Source organism: Mirounga angustirostris, unplaced genomic scaffold (genome assembly GCF_029215605.1).
Source record: "Mirounga angustirostris isolate CCGP_5_RB_7025 unplaced genomic scaffold, mMirAng1.0.hap1 SCAF_4, whole genome shotgun sequence".
In the NCBI taxonomy this organism is placed as follows: Eukaryota; Metazoa; Chordata; class Mammalia; order Carnivora; family Phocidae; genus Mirounga; species Mirounga angustirostris.
Window position 1 is genome coordinate 18,363,778 of NW_026991712.1, and position 24,364 is coordinate 18,388,141.

The following is a 24,364-nucleotide window of genomic DNA, read 5'->3' on the forward strand; positions in this document are numbered from 1 at the left end:
TTCCATGTTCCTTGGCTAGTGTCACCTGCCTAAGTTAATATTCTTAATTCTAATCATTCTACATATGACTGGAGGCCTAGCCACCCCAATCCCAGCCCCCAGAATACAAGTTAGGGGTAAAGAAAACCTGTGTTCTAGAACAGTTCTGCTATTTATGAGATGTGACTTTGAGCAATGCGTTCACTAGGGAAATATTCTTTACATATCTCCTTTTGGCCTCTGTATGTGTAAATATTGGCTACAAATTAAAAAGACAGCAATCTAGTCTTCAGTGGGTTTTAAAATATAATGAGGGAGAGGGACAAGTGCACTTTATCATTTAAGTTAGTCTTTCTTTACATTAAGACATTAAAGCTATTAGTATCCCATTGAAGCTGGGATAAATATATATATATTCCTTGCCTACATACAGTAAGCCTGCAAAAAGGTTGCATTCCTGTTTTGCAGATGAGGAAATAAGGCTCAGGGAGTAGATAGATGCCAAAAGGAATTTACTCTTTGTACTCCTCCTTCAGGTGAAGAGCATGCACATTGCAACATACATTCATCCTTATAGACACTCAGCTATGGGTGGTAGTGATATGAAAATAAAGTTTCAACCCTATCCCTAAAATTTGAAGTTCAGAGATATTGATTGCATAAGGACACATGGCTCATTCACAGGAACTGTCAGGTAGTCCGATAGCTAAAATGAGGCAGAGCTTGGGCTTCAATCCATTTCTTCCCAGTCCAGCTATGCTCACTATGTCATGCTCATCCCTTATTAACTAACAGTGGATTAGAGGGAAGGGGAGTCAGACTGATTGGGTAGTTAGCAGGAAAGAAACTGTTGGTCGTTTTTTTTTTTTTAGGTACTTAAATGAGTTCTCTCTTTTAATGTAAAAATCTGTTTTGTCAAGTCCATATGATTATTTCCGTTTTATCTTAGATGAAGAAACTGAAGATGTCTAGTATTATGTAACTTGCTCAGTGTTACCACGCCATTAAAAGGAAGAGCCCCGAATCTGTCGCAATTCAGTCTGGTTCCAGAGACGTGGAGGCATGCATGCCACACACAAGTATACACACACACACACACACACAAGTCATTAGAAACAAACACAGAACAGCATATGGATCGATGGACAGTGAATAGTGTAAGAGTACCAGATTTGAAGTTGGTAAAAGATTATCTCATTATCCCCCATGCCCCAGCCTTGACCCCTGAATTCATAAGGTTCGTCAAATTGTAACTCGCAGTTTCTGGAAATGCTTTTGGAAGGCCATTTGCCTTTTTTGACTTTATCATCCTGAGGTCTTCACTAGCTGGTCTGGTACTCCCGACAACCATTACATTTAGATAGCTGGGCAAGAAATTATTATTACTTTTTTTAAAGATTTTATTTATTTATTCGTCAGAGAGAAAGAAAGAGAGTGAGCACACAAGCAGGGGGAGAGACAGGCAGAGGGAGAAGCAGGCTCCCCACCAAGTAAGGAGCCTGATGCAGGACTCAGATCCCAGGACCCCGGGATCATGACTGGAGCCGAAGGCAGACGCTTAACCAACTGAGCCACCCAGGCATCCCTGGGCAAGAAATTATTAAAAATAAAAGAAAAAAAACCCTGCTGGAGGAGAGGTACCCTTAAGGGTTCAACATATATTCATCGGCCCTGCAGCAAAGATAGGAGAGGGATCTGTTCTTAGTCTGCATTGACTGCCTGAGTCCAAAAGGACTTACTCATTTATTCAGCATGCCTACTATGTGCCAGACCCTGTTTTTGGTACAAGAACACACAGTTGATAGAGATCATCAAGTCCCTGTAGCCATAGAGTGTACATAGGGCTAGTTAGAAAATCAAGCAGAATCTGGGGAGCAGGACAGGGAGTGAAGAGAGGGAGGAATCATTTTAGAAGGGAGTGGTAAGCTAAGACCTCTCTGAAGAGATAGCACTTGGCCCCTACTCTCTGTAGCCTTTCCCAGATGCTGGCGACTAATTTGAATTCACTTCCTCTTCTCCCAGATCCCAGACAGAAGGACCGCTTCGTGAAGCTATGGGAACTCAGTTCTTGCCACTGCGCTAGTGTTCTGGGAGCAGCTGTTGTTCTGGCTCATCCCACATTGCCTTCTGGTTAATAAGAGGTCAAGGGGGAAAGAGGGCTCTGATACCCAGTGACCTACAGAGTCCAACTTGGGGTATGTGAGCTAACAGCAAGGTTTCTATCTGCTCTACAGGTGGAACAATGAATGCAGGAGCGCCTTTCTCATGGTAATAAAGCAGGATTTTGGCTGCAGGCATGAATAGCACTGCTGTTGCTTAGACGCAACCACCGGCTTTCTTTGGGATAAGGTCATTCTATGTCCTTTTCGGCTGCATCCACGTAGAAAAGTATATGAGCCCAGAAATCCTCCCAGAGTGTTGGCTGATCTTGTATCCGTTCCTGACTGTCAATTCCCCATTTTCCATAATAGCAGGAAAAGAGTTTTTTTTTTTTTTTTTTAAGATTATTTATTTATTTACTTGAGAGAGAGAGAGAGAGCACAAGCAGGGGGAGGAGCAGAGGGAGAGGGAGAAGCAGGCTTCCCACTGAGCAGGGAGCCCGATGTGGGGCTCGATCCCAGGACCCCGGGATCATGACCTGAGCCAAAGGCAGACGCTTAATGACTGAGCCACCCAGGCGCCCCAGCAGGAAAAGAGTTTTTGAGGTTCATTTCTAACATTTCCTTACACAAGGAAATGTGGTATTAGCCAGAGACAAAAGGATGCTGCCTGTTGTGTCGTGATGATTCAAATCCATTCAGTAAATATTTACTGAGAATCCTCTAATCTGGCATTATGCTACCATGTGGACCCTACTCCTGGTTTTGGGACCATGTGGACAAGTTACTTATATACTTAAGAGTCTTGGTTTCCTCGTCCTTTGAGATGAAGAATACATTTACCATTTAGAGCTATTAAGATTAAATAGGATCATGTGACTCAACAAAGCAGACAAGACTTGCCCCGGTGCCTGAAGCCTAATGAATGGTGAATGTTAGCTGATATAACAATGATGCCAATGATGATATTGATGCAGGAAGTTACATCCATTCATTCAGCAAATATTTACTAAATATCACCCATAAACCAGGCAGTGTTTTATGTCCTTGGGGCACATTATTGAAAATAGATTTAAAAAAAAGCTGTTGACTTTGTGGAACTTACATTATGATACATCAAGGTATTCTTTTAACACTTGGCTTAGCTTAGAATTTACTGTGAAGACTAGTACTTATTGAATCACTGGTATCAGGTCTAGTATCAGCTTAAAAATCAATTTTAAGTTTTGATTTGGGCAAAAAATCCAAGTTTTATGTTTTAAATACTTATGGAAGGTGGATTTCTAAATCCTCTTTCCATGTAGCAGTAAACTCTTATGATCCAGGATGGAACTAACCATATTTTCCAATTTAACAATAAAGCCATATGTCTGACAAGGAGAGTTTGCTTATGAAGCAGAGTATCTGAATTGAGGATTGTCTCAGAAAGTCTCACACATATGGTGCCCATATCTATGAAATTGCCCCCAGGGCGGGGAGTTATAAAACAACACACACTGTGTGTCACTCCCGGAGATCAATGTATTCCCTCGGTAAAGTTTGCTCTGAAATGTGCCTTTTGCCCTTTGGCCTGGCCTGAGATGCTGCATGTGTCGTAACGGGCAAGAATAGGATACATGGTAGAAATATAAAGGTTCAATTTTCACCGTGTTGCAGCAGTTTACTAGCAACTTTTCCCAGGCTTCAAAGGGACATTCTGGAGACTCCTCTGATGTAAGAGGGTGTTCCCACTTCAGCTGGGGCCAGCAGATGCTATGCGAACACTCTCTTTGTCTACGTGTGCTGATAAAAGCAAGGAAAATATGAATAATGGAAAAGAATGGCAGGCAGTTCTTTTACTGGCTCTGGTGATGTTAAACACAAGCAAAACACACACTTCAGCTTCTCCCTGGCAGAGTGTTGTAGCCCCCTTGAAATTTTTCACTCTTGTGAGAATGACTCATGTCTTGGAAACGACAAGTTCCAAGTCTGGTGCTCCCCGTACCTTTAGGCATTGGTTAAGGTGCCCGTTGGCAGTTTTCGGCATCCTGTCAGCTGTTTTAATTAACTAGGGATGCTGTGCTCTCTTGCCTTTCACTGGGAACTCCCCATTTCACCGATCCCCAGCACCAAGAATTTTCCATTGTGTTGGGATTACCTGTATCAGCCTCTGATGTCCTACGTAAGTGCTGGAAAGGAGAGACACATCTGGGTATGTTGTTTTCGCTTCCTTGTTAGCCGATACTTTGGTACTTTAAACTGCATCATGATTTTGGTTTTTTAAAACCCTTTCATAAACACTTTGATTTGGCTCCTCATATCCTCTCCACTTAACAAAAGAAAATAATGCCCACAAGCTAGAATCCTGGTCTCCAGGGTGCTTTGCATTACCTAGGTTGTATTAGTTAGGGTGAAATGGACTCAAAATTCATAGTGGGTAAGCAAACAAACACAAACTCAGCAATTAATTCTGGCTGCCTAAGCATCCAAGGCAGGTCTTCCTGATTGGTGGCTGGCTCCCTTCCACGTGGCAGTTCGAAAACAAGGATCCCTCTATCTCTGGGCTCTGCAATCCCCAGGGACCTTGCTGGTCTGTGCATCAAACCTGCAGAAGGAAAAGAGAGATTGCAGGAGACCCGCCCTCAAGTCCCTTTTGAAAGTGGCCCATCTCAGGTTTCCAAAAGCTGGAACACCAGGGCCAGCCACCCCAAGCCATCTTGTGCTTAGGAGAGGAAACACAATTATCCACTCAGGACCACCTCAGTGTGTAACTCCAGGCACTGGAATAAGAAAGGTGCCTCTTGGATCTGAGTGATGTGTTGGCCACACAACTGGTAACAACCAACATCATACCAGGTGCTGTGTGGACATTCAATTTTAAGTCAGTTTGGAGTCGGAAAATAGAAATAGCGCATCCAGCAAGGGACTTTGCAGAGATAATTGCTTACCTTAAGTTTCCACTTAAAATAGATTTACGGGCGCCTGGGTGGCTCAGTTGTTAAGCGTCTGCCTTCGGCTCAGGTCATGATCCCAGGGTCCTGGGATCGAGTCCCCACATCGGGCTCCCTGCTCAGCAGGAAGCCTGCTTCTCCCTCTCCCACTCCCCCTGCTTGTGTTCCTGTTCTCGCTGTCTCTGTCATATAAATAAATAAAATCTTTAAAAAAAAATAGATTTACTTACGTTTCAAAAGCTGGATGAATTCAAAAAAAGGTCAAGTATTAATTATATATAGATATGACAAAAACCCCGAATTCAGTGTAAATGATTGAAGATGGGGACGCTGCATTTCTACCAATGATGACCTTCATTATAGTTCGTTATTGGAAGAGGAAGAAAATTAATTTGGGGGGAAAATTGTTATTATGGCTTATAATAAGATCTTCATCTTGTGCCTGGCACAGAGCTTCTAAAACCCTTGGTATTTTTGAAGTGAGACGATAGATAGAGGTGTCTTTTGTTATGTTAATGGATGACTTTAAACCGGTCTAAGTAAGGGTGGGGACTGGTGGCTAGTGGAACCAACCATTTGATAGGAGGATTGGGGCATCCAGTCCCACCCCCAGACCTCTGGGGGGTAGAGAGGGGCTGGAGATTGAGTTCAATTGCCAGTGGTCGATGATTTAATCAAATATGCCTATGTAATGAAGCTTCCATAAAAATGCAGAAGGAGAGAGTTGGGAGGGCTTCTGGGTTGGTGAACACAGAGATTTGGGGATTGTGGTGCTCTTGGAGAGGCGTAGAAGCTCCGTGCCCATTCCCCAGACCTTCCATCTGGCTGCTCCCGAGTTATGTCCTTTTATAATAAACCAGTAATCTAGTGAGTAAACAGGTTTCCTGAGTTCTGTGAGCCACTCTAGCAAACTAATCAAACACCAGGTGGGTGGGTCTTGGGAACCTCTGATTTATAACTGGTAGATCAGAAGTACAGGTCACAACCTGGGCTTGGGACTGGTATCTGAAGTTGGGGAGATGGGGGGCAGTCTTGTAGGACTGAACCCTTAACCCGTGGAGTCTGATGCTATTGGGTAGATGGTGTCAGAATTGAGTTAAATTGTGGGACACCCACTGTTGCCTGGAGAATTGTTTGTTGGATATATGGGAAACATCCTTCCCACCCCACACTGGAATGGGGTCCAGGAGCCCCCAAAGACAAACAGAATAACAAAAGTCTACCAGGTAACTCTTCTATGTTCAGCTTTGGAGATACTTAAGGAAATACGAAAAAATTGTCCTCCTATACTCTCGTTGTTCAAAACCTTATTCAGGAGTTATACAAACCCCAGGGAGGAGTACATAACTGGCTGCTATTAAAAGCTGAAATGTGTTTCAGGTCTAATGTATTACAGCTTTCAGAGGTTGGGGAAATTCACCTGTTGAAATTAAGCATGATGCTATTTCTTCCTTAATTTATGAATTATTTCTAAAAACACTTATTGTGTGCTTACTGTGTTACAGTAAGGTTTCTGATCCCCAGGATCTAACCATCTGGTGTTAGTGCTGGTGGATGGAGGAAATAGACTTCTGAACAAAGGAATGCAAATCAGAATTACGGGGGCTTGAGAGATGTATGTACAGGATCCCCAGGCATAAAGAACTTTTAATGTCAACAGAGATTTGGAGTCTAAACTCCTTCATTTAACAGATTAAAAAACCTGAGGCTCAGAGAGATAAAGTGACTCTCTCAAGGTCACACAGCTAGTTGTTGGAAGAGTTAGTACTAGAATCCAGGTATCCTGATCTCCAACCTCAGCTGGCTGCATGGAAATTGTGAGCTGAGGGATTTGCATTGAAGAGGAGATGAAATTTAGCAAAATCTCCTATGCATTTTTCACTGGTCAGTATTGGGAGGTCGGGGGCAACATGGTGTAGGAAGAAAGAATGCCTTGCTCACTAGGATGATTAGGTTCTACACCTAGTTATGACCACCTACACAGAGTGCATCCGTAGTAAAGGATCTAACATACTAAAAATAATACTTCCATGTATTTGTTCAACATGTCATGGTTTTCAATAGCACTTTGCCACCATCATCTCATTTAAACAGCCCTCTGGGGTGTACCAGAAGGGCATCCTTATCCCTATTTTGCAGATGAGAAAAACACGCAGCTGGTTAAGTGAGAAAGTGTGGTTGGAGCTCTCGGGTACTTCTAGTCCAATACTCCCCATGATGCCATGTTTATAACAAGTATGGGACAAGAGTGGTTAACCAAGAGTATCATTTGATTATATTACAGATGCATTGTGAGAGGTTTCTATGTATCCTGAGAATAATTGGAACCACGCTTTTTGGAGTGTCTCTCCTCCTCGGAATCACTGCTGCTTATATTGTTGGCTACCAATTTATCCAAACAGATAATTACTATTTCTCTTTTGGACTGTATGGTGCCTTTTTAGCATCACACCTCATCATCCAAAGCCTGTTTGCCTTTCTGGAGCACCGAAAAATGAAAAAATCCCTAGAAACACCCATTAAATTGAACAAAACTGTTGCTCTCTGCATCGCTGCGTATCAAGAAGATCCAGACTACTTACGGAAATGTTTGCAATCTGTGAAAAGGCTAACCTATCCTGGGATTAAGGTTGTCATGGTCATAGATGGGAACTCAGAAGATGACGTTTATATGATGGACATCTTTAGTGAAGTCATGGGCAGGGACAAATCAGCCACTTATATCTGGAAGAACAACTTCCACGAGAAAGGTCCTGGTGAGACGGATGAGTCACATAAAGAAAGCTCACAACATGTCACCCAATTGGTCTTGTCCAACAAAAGTATTTGCATCATGCAAAAATGGGGTGGAAAAAGAGAAGTCATGTACACGGCCTTCAGAGCACTGGGACGAAGTGTGGATTATGTGCAGGTAGGTTTCCGAATTCCTGCCAGGGCAAACATACATTTAAATAAAGCAGCTTTTGTATCTCTTCAGGCATATGCTATAGCCCATCCTTGTCCCTCTGAACACAGTACTTCTTTCAGTTCATTTGAAAACAGCGTGACTGCTGAAAGCACATTTTGAAAGAGAGGAAAAAAATCTTGTGTAACTGTTAATTATCTACGAAAATGCTTAACTTATGCAGTGTTATTGGTTGGAAATCAAGATTATTTTGAACAGGAGACCCTTCCTTCCTTCTCATTCCCTCCCTTACCTTCTCTGCCCCCTTGGTTCTGCCAAGTCAAATCCAACGTCATTTTCCACAGTCTTAAAATCTCCAGCCTTGTAAGAAAATAGTGTCTGCTGAGCAGAAAGGTCCTGAGAAAATCTGCAGGCTCAAGAGATGGCTATAAAACGTTTTTCACAGAGACTGGGCAAAATGGGGTTGGTGAGAACAATTTTGATTTAAAAGGGTAAGGAATTCAAAACTGAGAGACAGAAAGAAAAGGAAAACAAAAAAGGGAGAAAAACAAACACACACAAAAACCCTTCCCAGAGCAAAACCGAAGTAATGTTTATTTCACTCCCCAAACAGCATTACCTCACTCACTGCACTTGACCTTTGAAAGCATTTGTGATGGTGTTTGCTCTCATGAAAATGAGACAGGCTGTGTCTGTCATTAATTCCCTGACTGCTCGCCCTTGGGTTTCTCCCCTCTTAGTTCTCATTGAAGCTTTCTTCAGAATGTTAGTAGGGTCCCTGTGAATTTGCTAGTTGCAATTTTCTTGCAGATAATTTAGTTAGATTTTGGCCATGATGATGTGGAAAAGGGAGACCTATCTCTGATTTAAGAAAATCCATTGGGACACCCCTCCAGTCCTCTAATAGGTGAAATTCTGCTTTTCAGGAGACCTATCATATACTTTAGGGGCCTTGATTGCCACAAAGTCATGGCTGGTGGGATGACAGGCTCTGTGTTATGGGATGGGAATGGGCACTGGTTTCAGAGTCTGTTGACGGAGGTGGTAATCCAGGCATTGTTAACTGGATGACCTCGAGCAGGACCACCTCCCCAAACCTCAGTTTCCTGCATAGAATAAACCAATCTCATAAGGGGTTTAAGATTACCATGAGGTTAATTTTGGTTAATAGCTGAAGAGTTTTGAGGCATTTTTTTTTTCAGTTGATACCAATCTGCATATTAATATCTTCTAGGGAGTTGATAGAGTTTAACTCCCAAGTTTCTCCTATTCTCCTAATTTCTAGAACTGTCACAGTTGAGGTACTTTCTAGTTAACTCAGGACATTTTTATGTATTTTCATAATGCAACTTCAGGCCCCGATAGAGGATGAAATGATCCTTTTATTTATTTATTTTAATAAATATTTTCTCTCTTTTTAAAAAGATTTATTTATTTATTTATTTATTTATTTATTTATTTATTTGACAGAGAGAGAGAGCACAAGCAGGGGGAACAGCAGAGGGAGAGGGAGAAGCAGACTCCCCACTGAGCAGAAAGCCTGATGTGGGGCTCGATCCCAGGACTCTGGGATCATGACCTGATCCAAAGGCAGATGCTTAACTGACTGAGCCACCCAGGGGCCCCTATAATGATCCTTTCAAAGGAAGTGATGGGATGGCTGGGGAACTTACAGAGGGTTTGAAGAATGAAGCTCTGAGCCTAAAATGAGGAAGCATGTTTTGATATTTTGCCTTTAATTCTAGTTGAAACTATTGCTATGTTTGTCATTTCTAATCAAGATGTCATTGTGAGGGTTTCTTTTTTCTTTTCTTCTTTTTTTTTTTAAGCCTGTTCCAAATCCCCTGCTCCCATCATTCTTGTTTTGAATTTTGTTTGTATCCTTGACAACTTGACATTGTGCCTGACCAGGACAAAATAACACAAACTATGAAATGTTAGAGTAGGCTCCTTGCTAGAGCCCTAATCAGGCTCTCAGAGAGACCGACCCAAGCAGCAGCTTTCCCTGGGCCCTGAATCCTGCTGGAACTCTCAGCCCACTCACACAAATGTGGAAAACCTTTTGGCATTCTGAAACCAGGTGATTCCATGCTGCCATCCCTCATCACATCCCCCAATATTTAACCATGTGTTCCCTATAAAAATGGAAATGTCATAAAGGTCAAACCAGTACATTCCCACCATCCATTCTGAGTGACCCAGTGTCCGAGCATTGCAAAGCAGAAGCCACAGAAAGACAAAGGAGAGGGGGTTAAGCATTACAAGTGACTGAATGTGGAGAGCAGGTTGGCCACAGAAAGAAGAAAGTCAAGTGTAGGTGCTCATGCACAAGAGAAAGTAGGGCTGGGCCAGACACAGGACCATCTGCTCACATGCTTGCTAACCTGGCTGAAGACACTGCTTAGCTGTGTGGACACGGCCAAGACGATTGGTCTCCTCCAGTTGCAGTTGGGTCTTGGACACTGGTTAGCTCTCTTCCCACTTGATCTTGAGTAGATGTCCTGCCTGTTGTTTCTCATGACCAATTATTTCATGCCTTCACCATTCTCCCAGCGCCTACCCAAACTCCTCCCTAACTAACACATGGCCCTGCCTCCTACAAGAGAAAATCAAACGTACTGCTTCTGAATGCTATCAAGGTCTTCTTTTCTCTTCCTTTTTTACAGTTGCAAAGGTACCCAGCTTCACTTCCTATCTCAAGGTTAACCTTTCTTTCTTTTTTTTTTTTTAAAGATTTATTTATTTGACAGAGAGACAGCGAGAACAGGAACACAAGCAGGGGGAGTGGGAGAGGGAGAAGCAGGCTTCCCGCTGAGCAGGGAGCCCGATGTGGGGACTCGATCCCAGGACCCTGGGATCATGACCTGAGCCGAAGGCAGACGCTTAACGACTGAGCCACCCAGGCGCCCCACAAGGTTAACTTTTCTGCATACACGCCTGGGCTCTCTGGGTCACCTGGGCTCTCTGGGGCGGCTCCCTCTGGTCTTTGCCAGAGCAAGGCCCTACTACCTGTCCCTCCACCTCTCTCAGCTCTCCTGTTTAGTCTTCTCGACCTAAAGCCAGTCAAATAACTAACACTGACCTAGAATACGGAGAGAAGCTTTAGTCTAGGAGAAAGCCAGCGTGGTAGCAAATTCACCCAGGATGTTAGTGGCTGCTTTCGGAGATAAAGAATACAGGAAAACATAAGTAATGAAATGAGTAAAGAAGGAAATGAGAAATAAAGAGGAGAATGGGGAAGATTTTCTGAATTTTGAATCAGTGTTTTCTGGAGAGAACTTTTTTTTTCTCCAAAAGAGATTCTGATCTGTCCCGTATGGCTTAAGTAAGGTAGGGCAAAACCTTTCTTACTTTTGCAAAATAGTACTTCTATTAGCTTTTTTATTTACTATAGGAACACATGGTGGTGTGTTTAAAAATACGGAAAAGCACAATGAGCAAAATTAAAATCCTCCACAGCACATACATGATGCACAGATTCTCAAATTTGATACTTGATAGCATATGCCTTTCTAATTTTCCCTTATTTTGAAAATAGTTTTCAGATTACATTGTACTTATTTTTTTTCATTTGTTTGTTACTTCTTCACAATGTCAGAAGACTTTTTAGGTGTACTTTGATACCTAGATTACATGATTTCTTTATTCTTATGTCCTATTACTGAACCTGGATAATACAACATAAGTGGCCACTGATAACCATGTGACCAAGGTAACTATCATTATCCCCTGATGTGTGGTATTAGGGATATTCCAAGTAGAAAATACATAAGAAGCATAAGCATGTTCTACCAGGGAAGATTATAGGAGACAATTTTATGATTAATTTACTTTGACAGTATCCTAGGTATCCATGTTCCCTTTAGCAGGAGAAAAGTAAGACTAAATTATTCTTAATTGTAGAGTTGACCTTCATTATTCATGGAGTCTGTATTTGTAAATTACCCCACTCAGTAAAATGTATTTGTAACCCCCAAATCAGTACTTGCAGTGCTTTTGTGATCATTTGCAGACGTGCAGAACAGCATAAAATTTGAGTCACCTGATGTGCGTGTTCCCAACTGAGGTCAAAGAAGACTGCTATAAACTGTCCTGTACGTGGTACAGCACAGCATAAACAAGTAACTTCATAATCTACTTTGTATCATGTTTTTCACATTGTTGTGCTTTCTGTGGGTGATGTTGCTGTTTAAAATGCACCCCCGCTCAAGTGTAGTACTGGGCTAGTGTTCCTGAGCACAAGGCTGTGACTGCCTTATGAAGAAAATAGATTTGTTGGGGGGCTTGGATCAGCTGTGTTAATGACTCCATTTCATATAATAAGATGTATTTAAACAGGAACGCAAGTAAAACAGGGTTCGGTATTGATCAGTAGACAAAAATTTGTGACCAGAGTCTCAGAGGAACCCAACCCCATATTTGTGCTAGAAGCAATTGTTTTGCTGTTCTCTAAGTCAGTGTTCACGGAAACTTTGTGGAACGTAACTGTCATGAATCGTGAGAATCAACTATATGTCAAATTTGCTTGGTTCCTGTTCTCTATGGGAAGCCTAAGCAATTGAAATATTCCAAGGGCCGATGTTGAGAATGCTTTATGTCTTCTTGTATCATCCATACTAGAGGGTAAGTAAGATTAGAGTTCATTGAAATAGGAATGGGGAAGTCTGAATTCTAGACTTAACTCTGTTGTTTTCTTGCTAGGGTAGAACAGATGATCTTCGAGATCATTCCCAGCTCAGAACTCTAACTCAGTACGATTGGTTTTCTTTTTTTTTAATTTTTTTCCAGTACAGTTTTAATTTCTCTGACATTTTAATTTCTTTCTAGCAATACACCTAGGCTTTGGATGAGTATAATAAAAAAACAAAGCAAAAAAAGGGGGGGGGAGGGTATCAGAATCTGCTTTTCACTTAGCAGTTATTATCATGTTTTCACTTTCATTTTTATCTTTTCATTTTTATTTTATTCTATCTTTTTAAGATTTTATTTTTGAGTAACCTCTACACCCAACATAGGGCTCGAACTCACAACCCTGAGATCAAGATTCACAGACTACCGACTGAGCCAGCCAGGCTCCCCTCACTTTCATTTTTAATCTGCCCTTTGCCCCAAATTTGGATTCTTGAATGTAAGCCCTAAGTTAAGTGCCACCATAATGGGATTTCCTGACTCCTTTCTTTAGAATGAGAATTCCAACAATTTGGAATAAGGGTGTTTCATGGCTTAAGCCTTAGAGGTGATAACATTTGGTTTCCCACGTTCCCAGCTGGCTTGTCACCTTTGTTTTGCACCTTCTGTGAGTTTCACTCATGTGTAAGCCTTCCTAAAAAGAAAAGAGAACGACCAAATGACTCCTTTTTAACCTTCAGGTTTGAAGAGATTCTAGGTTGATGAAAGTCAGTATTTGGATAATTCATTCTACCAAGGCAGGCATATTTCTTCCTAATTCTTTTTTTAAAAAGTCAACAGAGAGGGGCGCCTGGGTGGCTCAGTTGGTTAAGCGACTGCCTTCGGCTCAGGTCATGATCCTGGAGTCCCGGGATCGAGTCCCGCATCGGGCTCCCTGCTTGGCAGGGAGTCTGCTTCTCCCTCTGACCCTCCTCCTTCTCATGCTCTCTGTCTCTCATTCTCTAAAAAAAAAAAAAAAAAAAAAAAGTCAACAGAGAAGGGCCAAATTGCTTAGATGTCTATGATTGTCTTAGATGTTCATTGGCTAGATTTGAGATCCCTTGCCATAAACTCAGTTGGTGTCAGAAAAGGTGGTCTTCCTCATCCTGCCTCCCTCTCACGAAAGATTATCTTTTTCTTTCTTTGAGGATATTTTTTTTCTGGAATGGTTTTACTAATTAATTTCAAAGTGACTTTTTAGCTCTAAAGTTCTTATATTTTATGATTTTGTATTTGCCACTTTAATCTGAGGCTGGTAAATTTAGCTGTATGCTTACTTGTAAATTCCATTTATCCAGAATCCAAATAAATAGAAAATCAAGATTTTTAAAAATTGAAAGTACCATGCAATATTGATAAAGTCCTACAAGTTTGTTATAATAAAGTTAATTACCATATACCATGAACTTTTGAATGACCTTGTTGGTTATATTGGAGAAATTTTAAATTGTGTGCAATAGTCTATTTTTGTGAAGGTTATTTTCCATTCTAAATTTTTAGTTTCCCCCATCTCCTGCATGTCTATGGTCCCATCCAAATTATGTACCCTTCTTCAGCAGATAACTGAGTTCTCAAGTCCAGATTTAAAAAATAAAATTCTGTCCTATACATTTAGGTACTTACAAAACCAATTTTAAATAGTATCACGTTCAGCAGGTTCAATGTCAATGAGGTATGAAGTCAAGATGCAATACTTTTATAAGTCTTAATGGGTCCAGGGTCTACCTTTGCTCGAGGATGAACTTTCACACATTACACCCCAAGGGTACATTCAAGGCTGTACATGAATACTAAGCAGCTGCAAACTACTCTCTCTTTTTTTTTCTTTAATTTCTTGTCTCTAGTAAACAACCCAATCTAAGGATTTTTACATTGCCTGCCCAGAATTCAGTTTGCTTAACTTGAGCTTATTGGGTATCGGAGTAGGCATCGGTTTTCTGCTCTCCCCGTGTGCCTTCACTTATTTACAGTGAGAATAAGAAGGACCCCTTCTCATTGGATTAGTGTCCTTAGTTGGGGCAGAGCTCTGTTTTTGGTTTATCACTTCTGGTTTAGGTTGATCACTTTATGCCTTCTTTTTATTGAGCATTTACTATGAGCTAGCCATTATTAAGTGCTTTATATGCGTTATCGAATTAATTTACCAACACAACAAACTTTAGGTGGATATGATTGTCCATATTTTTCATCTGAGCAGTGGAGGCTTAGGAAGGTGAGGTAAGGGCACCAAGGTCAAAATCTAGTCCAAGTTTATATAAACTTGGTGAATGGTGGATTAAGGCAGATCCGTTTCATCTTGATATTGGCATGGTGCTTTCTCTTCCACAGTGGTGTGTTTCCTCTGGTATTCTACTGTTAAGGGTTCAAGGAGACTGGCACCATCTTGTGTTTGCTAGTAAATAACTATTTGTGATTTTGTTGTTGTTGTTCTGGCCTATCCCTTTTTACTAGAGAAATGTCCTCAGGGAAAGGAAGGGTGAAGGGAACTCCATTTACTTCGTGGTAAAGCTGTTCAGGAAGGCTGGTAGCGGGGTCATGACCAAGAGTAAATTCCACACACTATAGAAAAAAAGTTTCACTGGGTCAAGGTTGAGATGAAGGGTCAAGCCTTGCAAGCAGGCAAAGGATAAAGGCAGTAGCAACAGAAGGGGTCCTGATTTATTTTCAACCTGTTAACTCATTGAAGGCAGCCAGAGTAATTAAGATTTTCTCTTAATCTGTGTGGCTCTCAATGCCCTTTGAAGTGGTATGGGGCTGGAGGGGGGGGCAGTGGGGAGATCCACCAGGCAGTCTGAAAGGAAACACGTTAAAAAAAAGTGAAACATTAAAAAAGGTGAAACACAGAGACTTAAGATTTTATTTTAGTCTTGGGTCTTAGAATTTGAACAGCATTTGGCAGAATAGGTAACAATATTTCTAAAGGAGAGTTTTGTTTAAATTATAGTGAGGTAGATCAGTGAGATAAGTTGGAATGAACTTAAAGTCTAATAACGTATGTAATAGACTCTAAACTAATAGTTTGTAACTGAATTACAGACAGTTGCCCACACATTTTAATTTGTTCATCGTGATAAGAGATCCTCGATAAGTGATCAATTCTGATGGTCATTTTAGAGAGTCTCTGCTGAGCCATACATTTGTGGTAAGGATTGTCATGATCCCTTAGGTTATGGGTTTACTTAGTGGGTACAAAAATGTAAAGATTATTACCTTATACTAGTGGTGTACTTCTCTGTGGTCCTTTTCAATTTACAAGGGACTTTGATATGTACTGTCTCACTCCAGTACCATTCAGATGGCAAATGGCTTGTTAAAGTTCTCAGAAATAGTGAGATACAGGCCTCAAGATCTCTTAATTCTGAAGGCATTTGTCCTTATAATAGGCGAGTCTTGGCCAAAGGAAAAAATCTACTTTACCTAATGTTTTATAACTTTTATGCCATTACTGTTCCTTATACCACATAAAGATGGAGGCAATGTTTTAAAAAAAAAAATCCACTAGAATTAAAATTGGGTTTAGAACATATTTAATCTCAGGGTTTTTTGTTTTGTTTTTTGTTTTTTAATTTTATGAAAGAAAACCTTCCCCCTGCAACCAATTATTTTAGTCCCAGGGCTGGGAAACTTTGCTTGTAAAAGGCCTGATAGTAACTATTAGGGTTTGCAGGCCATATGGTCTCTATTACAACTATTCAACTTTGCTGTTTTAGTGTGAAAGCTGTCATAGATGATATGACAATGAATGAGTATGCTTGAGTTCCAATACAACTGTACTTATGGATACTGAAATTTGAATTTCATGTAATTTCCCTGGACCACAAAATAGTATTTTTTTGAATTTTTTTCAATTATTTTAAAAGGTAGAAACCATTTTTAGGCCACGGACCATATCAAAGCAGGGGGCAGGCTGGACTTGGCCTGAAGACCTTAGTTTGTGACCCCCTGTTTTAGATAGGGAGGAAAGAGGGCCGTTATCTCCTAGCTGCAATAGGGCAGGAGGAAGAAGGAGGAGCAGTGGTCTGAGGCACTTCAGCTGATGATTCTGTGGTTAAGACTGAGGTGGCTGGTTCCTTCCCAAAGTGCCTTTTTGTCTTGACATTTTCTACTCATTTAAGTGACAACTCGATGATTTTGCTTCATTTCCATATCTCCTAGTGAGAAATCTTAATGACTAGTGATCATGTGGTTTAAACAAATTACAGGGAGACATTCAGTGTGGACAGAGAGGCAGTTTGATTTGTTCTCTAATTGTTTTCCTGTGTGTAAATCACGGCCTGTAGTTTGTCCCCAGGTGAGGTCAAGCTCTATGTCAACTGGTGTATGTCCCTTACAGTTTCTAGCCTAGAGCTAAATGGCCAACATTTATGAAATTACATCCTTGTTATTAATTGGTGGGGAGATGACTAGAAATCCTGTTCCCACTATACTGGTTTTCAGAGGGACTAAAGTCACTCTTTAGATAGTAATAAATACATACTAGTAGGTCCATGAACATACATGCTGACTGTCTCAGATGATAGCTTTCTAGCTGGCATTCGGTCACCAAATAGCATCCAGAAATCCAGATTTGGACTTATTTCTCTGTTTCTTCTTTTTTAAAAAAAATATGGAATGCTTCACAGCTTTGCATGTCACCGTACTCAGGGGCCATGTTAGTCTTCTCTGTATCGTTCCAAGTTTGAAGTCAGTCACAGAAATTGAACTTCTTTAAAGCTCTTTCATCATCCTGCTATAACAAATCCCTGCCCAGGAGACTGCCGGGAGCTTTCCCTTCCAACACAGTTCAGCCCACCATGAGAACAGTCTCTCTCAGAGAACTGCTGGTGCTTTGCTGTTGGAAACTGGGAGGTACAGGACCAATTTAAATATTCAGAGCCTCAGACGTTTGGTTCTCCCTTAGTCATTTCAAAGGGGCAGTTCCCTTGGCTTGCCTGTGCTCACAAGGCGGAGTTACTTGAACATTAACTCTAGATTGCCCCCTTCCTGTTGTTTTTAGTCTTATTTTAGCTTTCCGGTTTTACCTTTCCCAGCCTGAGTCAATAGAGGTGGGTGTGGCCATAAACTCGGGATACTGGATTCTAAAGGTGGGTTGAGCTCTTGCCTTCACCCTCCTACCCTCATGACGGGCTGGACAAGCTTGCAGCCATCCATATACAAACCAGTGATAGGCAAGGCACAGGAGAAGCAAAACGTCCCTTTTGGAGAAATTTGTTTAGGCTTCTGAGGTTTGCGTACAAACCCAAGCGTTAGTAAAATCCTGTTTTCTACAGTGAAAAACTAATGTTTCTAAGTAAAAAACTCCATGTTGCCTAAGTAAGTGAGATCGTGACGGACCAAAATAGAATGCTAAAAAATGAAACAAAACAAAATAAACGGTTTTGGTTTAGCAAAGGAACACTTTTAAGTCAGTAAAATAAAATAAAAAATTCAGATGTTAACGCTAAAATTATAGGATTAGTTAAATCCAGAGAGGTTATAACTGAATACCCTATATACTTCTTAATTTACAAGTTTCAATAATGCATTTAAATTGCTATTTTCACCAACATTATTCATTAATATATATTAATTTTTTTTTCAGAAAATATAGCTATTAGTAAAACAGAGACAGACACTTTTTTTTTAAAGATTTTATTTATTTGACAGAGAGAGAGACAGCCAGAGAGAGAACACAAGCAGGGGGAGTGGGAGAGGGAGAAGCAGGCTTCCCGCCGAGCAGGGAGCCTGATGCGGGGCTCGATCCTAGGACCCCGGGATCATGACCTGAGCCGAAGGCAGACGCTTCATGACTGAGCCACCCAGGCGCCCCGACAGACACATTTTTTAAAATGTTGAAATTCCTTAGTTATTTATGTGAGGGACTCATGCTATATATATAGAGAGAGAGAGACAGAGACAGAGAGACAGAGAGAGTCCCCTTCAACTCAGTTTATTCTTCTTGTTTTTTTTTTTCCATTCAAAACTGGTATATCAAATCCCTATTATTTTAATGAACTAGTAAGGAGAACTGTAAAAATAATTACTTTTTATATAAATAAATAGGCTAAATCTTGATTAAATCCATCCAGGGTAGTCAGCGTTGATGGCAAAATAATGGGAATTGCTGATAACTCTCCAGTCTCTATTAATTATGTTAATTACTGTTTGGATGGGGATGTGAAACTGGTTCATTACAGGTCAACTCTGATAAATTTTTATCTACTAGGCTTTGCTGCAGTCCCCAGAAAAGAATACTGTGTCTTACTGGTGTTAATCAGGGATAGAGAAGTGGGAGCACTTCTCCTACTTGCGATTTTCTTTGATCATGTTGAAGTAGCTCTGTCCACAGGTATAACTCACCTGGGGGTAGTAGCTTTTCTCAGCTGCCTCACTCCTTCCCTCCCTAAGAGAAGTGATTTAATCTGACTGGTGAGTATAGGAGAAGAGAGAGCTGGCTCCTCCTTCCCCCTTTCTTCTGGGAGTGGGCTTCCACCAAGAAGCTGGCATCTTCCATACTTTTAGAAGGGAATGCACTTTATCTGCAGGAGGAGGCTGACCCCACTTAGATGCTATTTGGACTTGATAGGTCTGTCTAATACTGGAAAACATAATTATGAAGCTTGCTATTCCACAGGTATAAACTCTGTTCTCTGTATTAGCTTTAGGATTATACAGGCGCTATTTTGATTAGTCATCTCCCTTATTCTTTTGTTTCATTTTCCAACTGGCTTAGAAATCAGGCTGGAAAGAAAAGTATTTATAACCCTGCCCCCTTGGGCCTCCAACAGAACTGTGTGTCAGAAGTTCGCTAGTATAGACTCATCCCAATAATTTTCTTGAAATTGTAGTTTGGTTTTGTTTCAGAATTGCTTTTTTAGACCCATATAAAGACTGTTTTTAAGAACAACTATTAGCAGGCACCTGGGTGGCTCAGTCGGTTAAGCGACTGCCTTCGGCTCAGGTCATGATCCTGGAGTCCCGGGATCGAGTCCCGCATCGAGTCCCGCATCGGGCTCCCTGCTCGGCGGGGGGTCTGCTTCTCCCTCTGACCCTCTTCCCTCTCACGCTCTCTGTTTCTCATTTTCTCTCTCGCAAATAAATAAAATCTTAAAAAAAAAAAAAAGAACAACTATTAGCTTTTCTAGAATGGCTTATGATAATTTACATTTCTTTTTATGTACAAAGGGCTAGATGAATACTTAATGCTTTAGAATAAGAAGGTGGTCTGCATATTATGCTGGTTCCCTTCCTAATGGTCTATCAGCGGCTAAGCTCAGCTCATATGGACATCTTGCTTCAAAAGTATATAACCAGACGTAGGAGAATTGCTTTCCTGTCTTTTAGTCACCATATTAAAATAGGGGAGGGAAATTATTGTTAAACATGCCTCCCTTTCAAGACTCTCATAGGATTTTCTGACCACCATTCAGACCTGAGGGATAAGTTGCCTAAAGGACTTATTTAAGGCAACAGCAACAACAATAAAAAGAGTCCTCTGTGATGACCAACCTAAGATGTTTACTAAGTCCTGGAAAACTGGGGTGTTACCTGGGGCATAAGACTTCCATTGCCAAGATGAGGAACATCCATGGTAAACCAGGACAAGCTGGTTAGCTTGCAAGACCTACCTAGCACTTGGGCTGTTCTATCCAGCTGTGCCGTTTACTTCAACTGTGAGCTTGCTCTTTGCATTGGCCATGACATAACAAACGGTCACCCCTGAAGTACCTGCTTACTGAGGCCCGGTGCCAATAAAGCTGACGGCATAACATGTATGCCCAGTTTTGACGGTAGGGACCACACTCCTACTTCTTCCTTTTCTTTAACTCATTTCTACTTTCTGCTTTACAGGTCTGTGATTCAGACACCATGCTTGACCCTGCCTCATCTGTGGAGATGGTGAAAGTTTTAGAAGAAGACCCTATGGTCGGAGGTGTCGGGGGAGATGTCCAGGTGCATACGGCTTCACTTTCCGCACGAGTCACCTTTAGTTATACTTTTACTCATTGATTCATTGAACATATGTTCACTACACACCAAACTCTCTGCCAGATGTTCCTTTGGTGCTAGAGACACGTTAGTATGTGCCTTGGACCCACTTTATTGACTCTTTTCTTTCCTACATTGAAAAAAAAAAAAACAACACAGGATTTTTTTGCTTAACCCTGTGATGTAACCCTTGTCTGTTGGGCCTGAGAAGTTATATATAATTAAGTTAAATATGTAATGATTTCTACCATATCTTCTTGAACTTGATGTTCTGGTAAAATCTAATGTTGGAGTTCATTTAGTTGCAAAGGTAAAAAAATGGAAGAAGGGCTGGGGATGGATTCTATATTTATACCTTTGTATTTAAAAGCTGATTAATACATGGTTGACTAAAAATCCAAATTGGAATACAAAGGAAGAAAAGAGAAATAGGAACTCAAATTTATACTGGTAAGAAAGGCAAAGGAACAATTAATTAATAAGTGGGTTTTCTGATTATGATCTATTTCCCACCAATAATTACTTATTTCCCATTATTTGCTCTAAATGAAGAAACAGTTAATGATGTAAATATTAATAAAGGCAACTTGGAATCTGTGGGATGGGAAATGAATATATACGTGAATATGTGAAAATATGTGAAGATTAAAATGAATGCTTTGCAAACACGTGATCAAATTTTAGCAAAAGGTGAGAAGCCCATGGAAACTTGACTTTAAAAATTAGGTACTGTGTTGCTATATAACCCGTTTTATACATGCATGGTGATAGTGAAGGCAAAGACAATGCCTGGAATAGACAAACAGCCTGGTGATAAAAGAGGAAGCATGCAAAATCCAGATGAGAACCGTGCAAAATTGAGATGGAGGAAAGAATTTAGAAATATTGCCAAGAAAAAGCTGATAACTTTCAGTAGCCTTTACATAGAGCATTATTTTTCAGGACTTAAGTTTTGGGAAGAGGCCAGAACAAACAATTTAATCACTGGCATTGCATAAAAGAGGGAAAGAAGGAGAAAGAAAATTAATGGAATTGAATGAGTTGGAAATTAGCCAGAACAGGAGACGATAGGGCTTAAAAACCTTCAAATTTTAGATGGGAGGAAAGAGTGGGAGGATTTAGGATCTGCGAACTAGAGCCTAAAAACACGTTCAATATTATAGCATAACAACAAGGAGAACAACAACAAAAAAAGCCCTGGACAAGAAAGAGGACAGAGCCATGAAGTAGAAAAACTGTTGCTCCTCAAGGAGTCCCAAGGCAGGTCCACAATTTATCAGATTAATCTAGTAACACAGAATCAGAGAAAATAAAATATAACCGTGTCAAAAAGAAGAAGGACGCTAACATAGGAAGATCAAACAACAAACCTCACTCTAGGTAGTAACCTCACGATGGTGCAGATTTTGTTGGTATTTTAGCTGCGGCTTATGTTTTATTTATTCGTGTTTTTTTTGTTTTTTTGTTTTTTTTCCCCCTTCTTGCAGATTTTGAACAAGTATGATTCCTGGATCTCCTTCCTCAGCAGTGTGAGATACTGGATGGCTTTTAACATAGAAAGGGCCTGCCAGTCTTACTTTGGGTGTGTCCAGTGCATTAGTGGACCTCTGGGGATGTACAGAAACTCCTTGCTGCATGAGTTTGTGGAAGACTGGTACAATCAGGAATTTATGGGCAGCCAATGTAGTTTTGGTGATGACCGGCATCTAACGAACCGAGTGCTGAGTCTGGGCTATGCAACAAAATACACAGCTCGATCCAAGTGCCTTACGGAGACACCGATAGAGTATCTCAGATGGTTAAACCAGCAGACCCGCTGGAGCAAGTCATACTTCCGAGAGTGGCTGTATAATGCGATGTGGTTTCATAAACATCACTTGTGGATGACCTATGAGGCCGTTATCACTGGATTCTTCCCTTTCTTTCTCATTGCCACGGTAATCCAGCTCTTCTACCGGGGTAAAATCTGGAATATCCTCCTCTTCTTGTTAACTGTCCAGTTAGTAGGTCTCATAAAATCGTCCTTTGCCAGCTGCCTTAGAGGAAACATCGTCATGGTCTTCATGTCCCTCTACTCAGTGTTATACATGTCAAGTTTACTTCCCGCCAAGATGTTTGCAATCGCAACGATAAATAAAGCTGGGTGGGGCACGTCTGGAAGGAAGACCATTGTGGTCAATTTCATAGGACTCATTCCAGTATCGGTTTGGTTTACAATCCTCCTGGGGGGTGTGATTTTCACCATTTATAAGGAATCTAAAAAGCCATTCTCGGAATCCAAGCAGACAGTTCTCATTGTTGGAACGTTGCTCTACGCATTCTATTGGGTCATGCTTTTGACGCTGTATGTGGTTCTCATCAATAAATGTGGCAGGAGGAAGAAGGGACAACAGTATGACATGGTGCTCGATGTATGATCTCACGTTGTTTGACGTTTGCAGTCACACACGCAGACACACACAAAACCTTAGTTCCTCTCGGGACTGTACAGTCTTGTGGCATCCCATAATGCCACCAAAGGAGACCTATCACTGCTGCTGGGACTTGAACAAAGACGTTTCTATGGGTTTATTTTGATTCTGCCAAAGTAAAACAAGACATCAGTGAGAAGAAACTCAGATTTAACCTGTTATTTCTATGAAAATGGGAAGCATTCTGTTTATGCACTTTTTCCTTAATGTACATCTGCCTAACAGTGTTTGCCCTATATACCTCACTAGCCATGCTTTATGTGGGTTATCATGGAAGAAAAGGATTTTGGAAACTCAAGGAAAAGTTCTTTCAACGTATTCAACCTAACTTATGGACTGTGTTGATAGCTAATTTTTTTTTTTTTTTTTTTTTTTAGAAAGGAGTTTCTGTTTAACTCTACCAAATGAAATGCCAAAGGAAATTTCAAAGGCCGTTGGCTGTGCTGTATTTTTATATAATTGTACTGTGTTTTAAAATTTTGTATGCCAATTTTTAAAACAAATTTTGCATATTCTATATTTTACTTCTCTGCCAAAATACACCTGTTCTTTTTTATTATTATTAAAATAGGTTCTGAAAAAAATTCATACTTAAAAAAAAATCTACCCAAAATGTGAAGCTTGGTTAACTGATGTTGTTCATGATAGAAGGAATAAAATGTTTCTCTCTCTTCCTACCTTTAAACATGGAATAGTTTATTTCTGTGAAAAGTATTTAAACTTTCAATATTTTAACTTTTTTTTTCATTTCTTTTAGAAAAGGCCAATATACCTGTCACACTTTGGGAGTAGAAATACATACTTATGTGCACACACACACACACAAAGGAAGTCATTGGAAATCAAGGCCAAAGGGGTAGAAAAGTGCAATTTTCCATAAGATTAAAAAAAAAGGGGGGGGTGGGGGAGTGCTAGTCCTTGAAAGAAAACACTGGGCAAATGTGGAGATTCTGGCAGTGTTTTCTCACGCTGAGTAAAATGGAAAGTGGAAAAAAAATCATCTGTGTTATTTGGACAAATACAATGCAGTTCATCGTTTTGTTCTGTGGCCTGAATTCACCAGATCCTGTCAACATTGAACATAACTGACCTGTCTTTTTTTTCAGCTTGCCAGTTCACTTTCCATGTTACTAGGAGGCTTACACGGGTGAGTTGGATACAATTGAGTAAGTGTAAAAGCCTATAGATACAAAACTGGCACATTCGAGCTTGTCTTCTACTTCCCAGGGAGGATATTTTTTCTGGATTCATACAGATAATCGCTCCATCTGTCCTGTTATTGGCCTACATAGATATGTTTACGTAGTCAGAATAATACCAAGGTTTAATAAGTGTATCAAGAAT

The 24,364-nt window shown here is 40.6% G+C and overlaps 1 protein-coding gene and 1 non-coding gene across 6 annotated transcripts in view; one reads left to right on the plus strand and one right to left on the minus strand.

The window, feature by feature from the left end:
• The window catches only part of HAS2 (hyaluronan synthase 2), a 31,445-nt gene that overhangs the window by 5,810 nt on the left and 1,271 nt on the right, over positions 1 to 24,364 (plus strand). For 3 of the 5 annotated variants that reach the window (XM_045895970.3, XM_064587948.1, XM_064587947.1), the window contains exons 2-4: positions 7,293 to 7,919; positions 20,412 to 20,513; positions 22,037 to 23,705. In XM_045895970.3, the coding sequence (XP_045751926.1) occupies positions 7,293 to 7,919; positions 20,412 to 20,513; positions 22,037 to 22,966 (1,659 nt within the window). In that variant the 3' untranslated portion in view covers positions 22,967 to 23,705. Of the gene's footprint in view, positions 1 to 2,001; positions 2,175 to 7,292; positions 7,920 to 20,411; positions 20,514 to 22,036; positions 23,706 to 24,126; positions 24,168 to 24,364 lie in introns of those variants that run through there. The other 2 variants (XM_064587949.1, XM_064587946.1) reach the window with 2 other exon arrangements.
• Positions 17,182 to 17,283, minus strand: LOC123860661 (U6 spliceosomal RNA). Its single transcript, XR_006794782.1, has one exon. It is a non-coding gene; the product is annotated as a U6 spliceosomal RNA (small nuclear RNA).